Source organism: Otolemur garnettii, unplaced genomic scaffold (genome assembly GCF_000181295.1).
Source record: "Otolemur garnettii isolate 467f Iridium unplaced genomic scaffold, OtoGar3 scaffold00024, whole genome shotgun sequence".
Taxonomy (NCBI): Eukaryota; Metazoa; Chordata; class Mammalia; order Primates; family Galagidae; genus Otolemur; species Otolemur garnettii.
The window spans coordinates 3,157,589-3,169,677 of NW_003852419.1; the positions used below are offsets into that span (position 1 = coordinate 3,157,589).

Sequence of the window (12,089 nt, forward strand, 5' to 3'; positions counted from 1 at the left end):
TTCTCTTCTGAAAGATACTTCTCCAAGAAAAATAAATGTTTTGTTCTACTTTCAGTTGAGGCTTTCTAGTTTTCCACGGCCCTTTGAGTAGTTTTTGCACCTAATTTCAGAAAACCTCCTTCCCCGCCTGAGAGAAACAGAGAGATTTCTGACTAATCATTGGTAATGTGCCTCAATTCTATCCCTCATCTAATCAAAAATAAGGAGCTAAAACCTCACCGTATGATTTGAGCAAGTAATTTAGTAAATGCCTTTCCTCACCAAATATGAAAAAGAAGCCTCCAGGTTTCATTGCACAGATGAAGATAATGCTGGCAGGATTAGATCAGATTAAGCATGAAAGTCAGATCAGAGAGCAGCAGCAAGAGGGAAGGGGGCAGCCTCTTCTTGAAGGTTTAGTCGAGGGTCACACACGGATGGGTTCTGATTATGTGGGGAAGGCAGGTCTGGCCAAGAGATTGAGAGTTAAATTCGTCCCTCACACAAATATCAAAACAGCCGGGCTTTGTCATACTTCGTGTTATGGACACTCACACCATGTCATCCTATTTGTACCAGAGAGACAAGCAGGGGAAGTAAGATTTAAGCTCTTTTCTGATTAATGTTCTCAGTTAGGTTAAAAATAGCCATACAACATGTTTGAAAAGCAGTCTTTTTTCCCCAGCCGACAACAGGGTCACGTACCACTGGTATATATACAACGCATATTCAGTTTAAGGCTTTCATTACAAACATATAACATAGTACAGTATTATATGAATACGCACACAGACACACACATCTGGTGGCTGTGTGAGAATTTATGGCTTCAAATGAACTAAACACGCCAAGCTTCATTTTATAAATGGCCTTTCTATGCATGAATTGTTGTTAAGTTTTTTTTTTCCCCCTGGTGTTGTTAAGTGCCAGAATGTCAGCCTATTTATAATTTCCCATTTGTAAATGTGAAACATTAAGCTACTCTCATTGCGATGCTAATATTATTTCCAAAAGAAAGGCTTTGGTAATGGTCTCTCTTCATTTTCACAGGGATGGGTAAGCTGCTTAGAAACTTAGAAAGTACAGTAATGTTTACAATATTACTTGTAATGTCGCTCATCTAGCAGCAAAACACGGGATTTCGCGAGTTCTTTATGTCCTGTTGGTTTGGTATCTCCCTACAAGAGCTCTAGCGTGGATGCAGGCAAGCAGACCGTGCTGCATTTTTTTTTTTTCTTTGAAATGTCATAGAGGAGGGAAAGAAATCTCTATTTGAGGTGCTACCTCCAAGATGAAACCTGAAATGCTTGGTGCCAGAAAGAGGAACCACACATAAATAGATCACGGCAAGTCTCACACCACCCCTTAGTCGTGTCAGCAATGAGATCTGGATTAGGCCACAGGAACATGGAGCAGGAGTCGGAGTTCAAATATTAGGTACACGGATTAAATTCTTATTGAAGCATTTCCAGCAAGGGTGGCATTGTCTGATTCCCTGAATAGCTAACCAGTGGTAAGGCTTGATCCCATTTACATGAAAACAAGCTCTATTCACAAACCTATTCCAAACCCACATTGTGGTTCAAGTAAAATGCGCATGATTACAACAAGGGTGATATGTTTATGTGCTTAAATCATTCATATATTCATATATTTACATTCAAACATTCACAAACCTGTAGGCAGTGGGGGAAATAACTTATTTCCCAGCAAAGACGGTCTCTTAGTTTGCAACTAAATGTAGTAGCTCAACTAGATTATAAAATAAAGAGGCAAACTGTGAAAGCTAGTCATTATTTCACTGTTCAGCATTTTTGACAATGAAAAATAGTTTCATGGTTCAACAGTTCCTAAATAACTTGTAAAACTTGGAAATAAACAGGAGGAAAACTTGAGATACAGCCACAACTTGCGAAAGGATGCTGTTGACAAACATCAAAATATTAGAATATTTAACCACAGGTGTAGGAAAAAGCCCTGCCTATTAAGTTCCTCAGTTGACTTGTTTAATGTTGTGTTTAATATAAGGATTCCTTTCTGCTGGAATGCAGGCCAGCCCGGTCCTTGCTGCGTTTAGAATAGTGAGTGATTGTTAATTTTAAGCCTGCCTTTCCAGACTCCTGTTCAATCACAATATAATCTAAGGGTCTGGAAGTAAGATGTTTTTTATCCAATGAATGCTTTCATTCAGTCATTCAGTGTTTGACGGCTCTCCAGTTTATTGTAGCTCTGCAAAAATAGAAATGACTCTGTACGTTTGAATTCTCAAAAGGCTTAGAAAGCATATCTGAAATGCCACCCATCGCTTGACCAATCCATTGAGCTGGGTTTGCAGGACATTCAGCACATCTGCGTGTGCCCGCAGCCTGAGACTGGAAAGAAATGAGAGAAAGAACTACAGCCTGGAGCGGCACCCCACCCAGCTCGGCCCCCTCAGCGTTTTTACCCTGGCTGTGTAGTGTGGATTATTTATTTTCTTCATCTCTTTTACTTGACTTTTAATGATGGTGGAAAAAAGTTTGTTTTTTAAGCTGTTTTCATGAAATTTTTTTTTCTCCAAATGGAAATACAATGGGCTCTGGAATTTCCTTTTTTTTTTTTTCTTTTAGATGCTGTGATCATGGATAGGTCTAAATCGTAACTCATAGACTTGTACACCTAGAAACATCTTTAGCCTAAATGCAGTCAGCCCTTTCACTTCATATCTGGGAAGATTCAGTCTCCGAGAAAATACATGAATTGGTCAAGATCTCAAAACTAAAAGGATAGAGCCAAGTGAGATCAGAATATAGCATCACCCTGAGCTCTCACAAAAATCAGCTGATACCTATTGAAGGAGGTCATTCCTCTACTGAAAGTTAAATCTAAAACAGTGAATTTATCCTGGCATGTTTCACCTTGAAAATTACATAGGGGTCTTCCTTTCTATGGATACAGACAGAGAAAAATGTCTCCTCGGTCTCTATGCTAATTAATTTCCCCATGAGAGGAATCACAGATGCTCTATGGTCTGCATAAAATTCTTGATTCTAAGGGAGGCAATGAAGATGGTCCGACACCTTTCCTTTGTTGGAAAATCTGTGATTCAGATCAGTGAGTGGAGCAAAGCAAGTGTTGATGCTACCTGTGAATTACACAGAGGGATGTGTGTGTGTGTGTTAATGGCCAAACTAGACTGCCAATGTACTTTGATCAGTAACTGAGGGGAGAGTTAAAATGATATCTCCATCCCCATCACTGACCCACTCAGTCTTTTTTAAATAGATCCACTTAAGCTACTGCTGCTCTCTCAGCCCATTAGGACTTATTTAAGGGGTGAATTTTCAGGAGATTGTATATCATTCCCACTAAAACACATTAAAATTGCTCATATGACATACCCTACAAATGTTATAAATTCTGCATCAGAGTTAAATAGAATAGTGAGCTTGCTTGGAATAAAGATCTATTAGAGAACTACTAATAGAATTACTTTTGGGAAATTTGATTCTGAGTGATGGGTTAGACGGCATTACCTTTGGAATAACAGTGTTTGGAATGTGTGCTGTGTGTTAAGCTCCACTTTGCTGTGAGCTGCAAAGCTAACATCTTTGTTGTCGCTCTTACCAACATTCAGTAGAAGTAGTTCTTTATAAGGGCATGTTTAAATGCTGAACCACATTCCTCCCTTGTCTAAGGTATAGCTCTGTGCAGCAAACTCCTCCGAGCAAGAACAGCAGCCCTCCTATGGCCACTGATATTCACCTTTGCTTAGAGAAGGGTAAAGCAGGGCCATCGAGAAGGTGATACCTACCCATGATGTTAGATGAGGAGCAGGAAGACCAAATCAGAAGGACCAACCCGCAGCATCAAAAATGGGAGTAGGGCTCTTCCCTCATAGGGTGGCCAATGCCAGTGTTGCTGGGTGTTCTGGCTTAAGCTGTAAGAGACCCACTGCTAGAGGAGAAATCCAAGTCATTAATGGAGTGGTTTTCCACATTAATTCCCAAACAAAAGCATTTGGAACTGTGTTATGCGTTAAGATCCCTCTTCAAAAGTACTTCTGTCCCTGATTTTTAAAAAGATGTAATTGTCAATTTTTTATTAAATAGAAGACAGTTACTTTTTTGCTATGTTTTGTGTCACAAAAACATGACCTAGAAGTGATGGCTCTAAAGCTCAAGATATACACTTGGTCATTATAATAACCATCTCTACAGCCCAGCTGTTCTTCTCCAAGAAGCAATCAGCCTTTCGGTCTATGGCATCCTCAGCTCTTTTCCAAATGTTGAGGGGGAGATGTGCAGAAACGCAGGCATGCTTTCTGCCTTCAAGAGGCATAGCACCTGGGAGAAGGTTCCAACAAAGGAACCTTGGACAACCCCCAGATGCTCTCCTTATGGTACTGTACTTAGAAAATGGGGAGCTTAGTGTGCATGCGAGTAACCGGAGATGGCTTTCTAGGCCTACCTACCTGGCCTAACTGCAGCCATCTGATGACCTAACGCTGCTTGGAGAAGCCGTGGGGTACTGATGTGAGTCTCAGCCTGCCAATTGGTAGCTATGTGACTTCAAACCTTGCCATGCTGCAGTTTCCTTAGATATAAAATGTGGATAAAAATAATAATGATAACAATGGTAACTACTTCATAGGACTGACGTGAGGATTAAATGAGCCAATCCATGAAAAGCTCTTAGAAAGTATCTAATACCTGGTAGTCAGCTCACTGACTGCTGTTTTGTTATTAATATGTGTGTGTGTGTCTGATATTCATATTTAATGTGTGTGCTGTTTCTGGCTCATGTCCCATTTATATGTAGTATTGTAACCTCCATAAGGACAGGAATAGCATCCCCTTCTTCCTCCTGTCCCGACTGCTTTTCAGTGCATGCATGGCTACATGCCGTGACCTTGGCAACCAGCCATCCTGGATAGTCCAGGACTGTTCAGATTTCAAAAATTCAGCTGCATTTTCTAAGCTCCAGAGTTCATATTTATCACATCACATATCCCAGTGTGAGGTTCAGAAACAGTGGTCCCCACCAATGACTATGGCTGGCAGACTCAAGCAGCTTTGCTTTCTCTTGGCAGTGCTCCAGCCGTGCCCGGGAGCCCTTCTCCAGTGGAGGCATGACCCCTGGTGATGGGCAGCCAGTTCTGCTCTGGTCCCTTTAGCACTAGATGCTTCCACTGACCTCCACCGTAACCCCACCCGCAGAACATTTCCTTGCCTTTAATACATATCTAGCTGTCTTAGTTGTTTTCTGCTGCTATAACAACACCTACTGTGTGTACAGATTTATTTCTCATAGTTCTGGAGGCTGGTAAGTCCAAGCTCAAGGCATCAGCATGTTCAGTGATAATGCCTTCTGACAACAGGGGCAGAATGACCCAAGCAAAGCCGTGACAGACAATGGAAGAAATTCTCTAAAGACCACTGTAGAAAAATGAGAGAGCAAGTGAACTGAAAACAAACAAACAAACAAACATGAGTTCAAGGGAGAAAACTCCAGAATTACCATGGTCTCTGGCATACAGCCTAAGCCTGTTCTTTGTTCTTGGGGCTATACACTCCTGGGTCACTGATTGAGTCTAATCTCAGTGCTGTTCCTAGTCACTAAAAAGCATTACTCACTGGGCAGCGCCTGTGGCTCAAAAGGGTAGGGCTCCGGCTCCATATGCCGGAGGTGGTGGATTCAAACCCAGCCCTGGCCAAAACTGAAAAAAAAAAAAGCTTTACTCACTGAAATCTGTTCTGTGAGGTCAGCCTCATAGCACCCTTAGTGGGCAGAGAGCGCAGAGACTAGGCTCAATGATAGCAAGTGCCCGAAGTGCTTCATCCAACCAAATGACTCCCTCGAACAGCAGTTTAGAAATTGTTCCTTTATTTCTATGGCCATTCCACAGCCCAATCTTGTCTGATCTCCAAAGCTAAGCAGGGTCAGGCCTGGTTAGTACTTGGATGGAAGAAATTATCCCTTTAAGGTTAACACATGGCCCAGTCATGTGTGAATCCTGGCCCACTGCATGTTGATGACTTTAGTTGGGTAATACCACATATTTTTCGTCTTTTTTTGTATCATCAGTGAGACACTTGAATGGTAGGAAACAATTTCTCTTTTTTAGTGTTGGGTAAACATGTGTCATTAGCCCTGTATTTATCTCCATTAGTATCATTAGACTTGAAAACCCAGTTTAATCTGGATTCTGCTCTCTTCTCAATGTCAGCCTGTTTCTGGACCAGTACAGAGCCAGCCTTGTTGATGCAATAAAGAGATTACTCCAGCCCAGGGTGAGTATGTTTCTATTTTTCTTCAGAACACTGGCTACAGAATAATTAGTCTGTGCACAAAGATGGAGAGAGTAATGGAATGGCAGGATTAATGTCATGTAATACTTTAATACTTATTATGTCCAACTTCAATTGGGTCTTCTGATCTATCAGATTCTTTCCTAATCATAACTAGGAAACTTCTTACCCTTGGCCTTCTGATAAGAAACACAGTGGGTAGTAAAATAAATGAAACTGCTTCAAAGATAGTGTGAGATTATTTTTATCAAAGAATTTCTTGAGTCTTTTCCTTTGATAGCAATATCTTCATATTAAAGTGGAAGTATGATATTGAAAGTTTTCTGTTGACTTCTGTCATTTTTAATCCCTTCAATGGTAACCTTTGTCATTGCATTTTTATTTATTGCAAAAAAATACTTTTTTTTCTTTTTATTTCTGTTTATGTTAAAGAAAAAGGACTTCAGATGAATCTGTATATTAAAAGTTCTTTGCTTTAAAAGGAAGCCATTATTTACATATTATAAACATTAGGTCACAATGAAGCCAAGCATGGAATAAAATATTGTGCACATTTTTACATTTATATATCCATTTATGCCTGTGAGTAAATTACAGAGTTTGTATCCACTCTTATTTTGTTGGGCTGTTATACTAAGCTAGGAGGTCCTGCAGCCTAAACGGAGAGTTAATATACATCTATTTAAAGTAAGAAAACGAGTTTTAAGCTCATGCATTTAAAAAAAATCTTATAAGTATGTATGACTCTTGCTGTGCCATAGGAATTTAAAATAGGTTAACAGTATTAATGTGATCTAAGACTGGAACTCACATTTATCTGAGAAGACAGCAGAGTGTGCATGTGTGTATGCATATGCACACGTATGCATACACACGTGTATGTTCAAAAGTTTCATTTTTAAAGTCTTTTTTAAAAGATTTACTCTAGTCTTCTGACCTCAGTGAGACTTACAGACCGATACCTTTCAGTCTGTCTTTTATATCTTGTCCACATTGGAGGTTCCCAGAGCAATCTGACAATCATTGTTTGCCTTACATGGTTGCTTTTTATTTTACTATCTCTTTATAGCTCAGAATTTTTTCTTTTTTTTTTAGAGACAGAGTCTCACTTTATAGCTCTCGGTAGAGTGCCATGGTGTCACAGCTCACAGCAACCTCCAACTCCTGGGATTAGGTGATTCTCTTGCCTCAGCCTCCCAAGTAGCTAGGACTACAGGTGCCCACCACAATGCCCAGCTATTTGTTCATTGCAGCTTGGCTGGAGCTAGGTTCGAACCCACCACCCTCAGTATATGGGGCTGGTGCCCTACCCACTGTATAGCTCAGAAATTTTAAACAGGCCTCTCAGAGGAGTAACCACAGCTTTGTAAGTGGTAATCAATTCAACTAAATTGGCCTTCTCAGGCTGGTCACTGTGGCTCATGCCTGTAATCCCATCACTTTGGGAAGCTGAGAGAGGAGGATCACATGAGGCCAGGAGTTTGGAACCAACCTGTGCAATAGTGGGACCTCCATCTCTACAAAAAATAAAAAATTAGCCAGGCACAGTGGTGTGTGACTATAGTCCCAGCTACTCCAATCTGGGCAATAGAGCAAGACCCTGTCTCTAAAAATATATAATAATAGTAATAAATAGCCTTCTCACCTTCTTAGTTCCCTTTGTGAAGTGAATGGTAGGCCTTCTTTTTTTTTTTTTTCTGAGACAGAGTCTCACTCTTTCACCCTGGGTTGAGTGCCCTGGCATCATTGTAGCTCACAGCAACTCAAACTCTTGCACTCAGGCAGTCCTTGTGCCTCAGCCTCCCCTGGTAGCTGGGTCTACAGATGTGTGCCACCACACCTGTAGATTGGCTAATTTTTCTATAAAGACAGAGTCTCACTCTTCCTCAGGCTGGTCTTGAACTCTTGAGCTCAAGCAATCCTCCCACCTCGGCCTCCCAGAGTGCTGGATTATAGGCATGGGCCGCCGCACCCAGCCACATGGTAGGTTTGAGGCAAGGAAAGAGCATGTCCCAGGCTGCTGATACTTGCTGTCTGGTTGAGTAGGTAGCCCTGTTGAGGGCAAACTAGAGAATCTGGGGCCTCTTCATCCTCCTGTTAGTCTTGAGTGATTCTTGTGAGCATTTGCAAGACCATATTTTCAGGGAAGGTGCTAATATTCTTGGATGTGAGGTCCTCTTTGAAAATGTATCATAAATAAATACGATGCTTTCAAGGACTCCTGGATCTCACACTGTACAAATAGTATAGTACTTCACTCGTCACCAATACCCCTTCAAAGCCTATTTGTGACAAATTCTCCATTTTGCAGCAGATTGCATGATTACTTGGGATCCATTATAAATCATTTACATGACTTATAATAGAAACCTGCCCAAGCTATGAACAGACCCAAATGCAGATTGGATGGGAATCTCTGGCAGCTCTTTTGTACCCTCTGATAAACCCTGAACATGCCCCCTGCCTGTCTGAAGTTGGCTCCACATAGCAGCCTTCCTGCTGACCATAGATATTCAGCCCAAAGGATGGGGCCCGAGAGTAGGTGGCACATACTCACGCTGTGTGAGCAATAGGAAAACAAAACCAGAGGGGCTCACACCAAGGTGCAGCATTAAAAAAGGGAGTAGGGGCCTCACTTAGGCTCCTGGGGGAATGACTGACACCCAGGACTGCCAAGTTTTCTAGCCTGAAGTGTAAGGGGCCCACTATCAGAGGGGAAATCCCAGTTGGGCATGGCATGTGGCCATACTAAAATGACCACCCAGGAGTCTTATCCACCTCAGGAGGTCTGAGCAAGGGGGACTGTGCATCTAGATGGCCCATAGGTGGGTCATGCAGGCATGGCAGGAAACTGCAGCAGTTCCACATACTGTGCTGGGAGCCTAGAATGTTCCCAAAGCTTGGGGACAACAAGAGGAAAAACTAGACTCTTCTTCCTTTTAGCTTTCAAGGATCCTCCCCTACTGAGTGTACCTGTGTGGAAATCATAGTCCAAGGCTAAGAGAATATTCAAGGTTTTACTCCATTATAATTAAAACTAGTTTTAATGTTCTCTGAAGCTCAGACAACTGCTCCATTGTTTTGTGGTCCAGAGGCTGATGGTGCCACAAGAGATCCAAAAAGAAACAAGTGGGGCTGTACTGGTGGATCCTGAGTTCTTGGTGATTCAGTGTAAATAGTGTAAGTTCTTAGGGTACTCATCAAAAACTGCACATCAGCCAAGTTCAAGTTCATAGCATGGCTCCAGTTTCTGAAGGTAAAGTGCAGTGGGTGGAAACAGTACAAAAATCTGCTTACAAAACCTAGGTCTGTACTAACTACCTAGCTTCTCTGAGCCTTAGTTTCCTCACCTGTAAAAAGGGAGAACTAATTCCTACCTTGGGGGCTGGTGTTAAATATTCACATACGTAAATGATTATGTAAATGATTAGCACGTGCCTGGTGCATAGGGGCATTCCGTGAGGAGAGCTGGTTGTTTTCTATTGCTATTGAAGCTTATGGAGGTTCATACTCATGAGACACTTGTCCAAAGGGACACTGGCCTGATGATGGGATGCCTGAATTCCAGGCCCAGTCTGACAGTAACAGGGTCTGAAATTGTCTCCTGCCCATTTTCCCCAAGGAAGGAGGGTGAGGGAGCTCACCTATCTCTCATAGAGTTCTCTCAGCTCTAAAATCCTTAGTCCTCCTTGCAGAGAGAAAGCATACTTGGGCCCTGGAGGCGGAAAGCTCAGGCTCAAATCTGGGCTCTGCAATCAACTGGATCCATGTCCAGGATCCCCAGTTTCTCACCTGTAAAATGGGGAGTGAACAGGCCAATGCACTGTGATGTACCTGATTGGCCCTGAATCTCTCTTCAAAGTTAGCGCATGTTACCCAGAAGAGCTAGAGAGAGACTTTCTGACTGTGGTGAATTCAGACTGATGAGAGGGGACTCTTTCCAAGCATTTTTTTTCTTGGAGAAATGCTGACACATTTTCTTGACCTGGACTTTGAGAATTTCTGCACATAACTAGCATTCTACCTGTCCCCTGCACACATGCCCCAAATACCTGTAGCAGGCCCTGCATTGGTCCCGGGAGCATTATCTACCTGGATGAAGATGACACCTTTAACTACAGACAGTCCCCAGTGAGTCGGGGGAGACAGTGCTACTACATCAGCAAGAGCGAGATAATTGCAACATGAAGGTTCAAGTGTCACGCTGTGAAAGAAATGCATTCTGCCATTTGGGGGAGTGTGGTGGTGCTTGATTTCTAGCTGGAACAAATCAGTTGTTTGGGGTCAGAGGGTCCAGAAGCAAAGAAAGTAGATGGAAAAGGAGGGGTTTCTCTGGCTTTCAGTTTTTGTCAAGGAGTCATGATTGAAAGGAAACAGGATTCCAGCAAGAGCTTAGCCACCACAATGGGCTTCTTGCTTGGCCCAAGGGCAATGTCACATCCCAGGGCTGAGCTTTGGTTCTTAGCCAAACAAGCACCCAGACCTTTAAAGTCATTGCAGAAAGCCCCAAATTTCATCAAGGGATGTTTGTCACCACCTGAAATGGAAACTTCCCTCAACTTCCAGTTTCAAAATAACTATAAAGAAAGATAACTTGGCTCGGCACCTGTGGCTCAAGTGGTTAAGGCGCCAGCCACATACACCTAAGGTGGCGGGTTTGAATCCAGCCCAGGCCCACCAAACAACAATGATGGCTACAACCAAAAAATAGCCGGGCATTGTGGTGGGCACCTGTGGTCCCAGCTACTTGGGAGGCGGAGGCAGGAGACTCTCTTGAGCTCAGGAGTTGGAGGTTGCTGTGAACTGTGATGCCACAGCACTCTACCCAGGGGGACAGCTTGAGTCTCTGTCTCAAAAAAAAAAAAGAAAGATAACTTCTGCCAGAATACTATAAAGGACCCTAGCAAACTTAAAAGATGCAAAGAATAGAATAGATATTAAAAAGGAATGAAACCAGCAAATGTTATTCCAAGAAGCATTGCCCCTCCCACTTTCCCTCTGCTGAGTGCCTGCTTGCTGATGATTGGCAGGGTGACTTTCTGTCATCGTGTTCCCTAAAGTCCATGACAACAGCAATGTCCAATATCAGAGGAGCCAGATGTAATTTAAAAGCACAGCCACAACAGCCTACAAGATGAACTTTTGCCCAGAAATGACAACCACGAAATGGTACCTAATATTCCTCTGAAATATTCCTTTGGGTATAGAGAAGCCAAGCCCACCAGGCAGTGTGGGTTTCCTCAGGACCATGAGGAGATGGCTAGGGGTGCATGACCAACAGCCCTCCAGCTTATTATCACTGCTGACCAATCGTCAACAATTCAGAAAGATCACTGTGGAATTCACTAACCTTCTTCAGAAATTGGCCCTAACTCACCACCAAATTCCTAGAGTCAGGCCTCTATAAATGCTATAGGCAGTGCTATAAATGTAAATCCTGGACTCTTGTTTTAGAAGAGCAGTTCATTTTACTGACAGACTTTCTCATCTTTAAAAAAAATTCTTCCATTTCAGCTCTCTCCCCTCTGTACAGACCTTTTCGTTTTACTTGTTCAGAGAAACTGCCTTGTGTATGTGGGATTCGTATGGTGGTGAAGGACACGTGAGTTCTTGTCTACTTGCTGGCTCAGAGGCCCAGCAAATCTTTGCCTGTTCTTGGTGGAAAGCTAGCTCACTCAGTTGTGGGAGTGTTCTTGACATAGGGGTTCTATGTAGGAATAGAGAGTCCCCAGTTGGTTTTAAGATGCTCTGAGCAGGGGTCCAGCCCTGAGAAGTGCTTTCCTGAAGTCTACCCAGGTGCAGACTCAGCATGTATAATAT

The 12,089-nt window shown here is 42.6% G+C and overlaps 1 protein-coding gene across 1 annotated transcript in view; it reads left to right on the plus strand.

The window, feature by feature from the left end:
- LOC100954184 (calmodulin-lysine N-methyltransferase) overlaps positions 1-12,089 on the plus strand; it is a 66,637-nt gene that overhangs the window by 42,792 nt on the left and 11,756 nt on the right. The window contains exon 7 of the mRNA XM_023512061.1: positions 6,188-6,251. Within this exon, the coding sequence (XP_023367829.1) occupies positions 6,188-6,251 (64 nt within the window). The remainder of the gene's footprint in view (positions 1-6,187; positions 6,252-12,089) is intronic.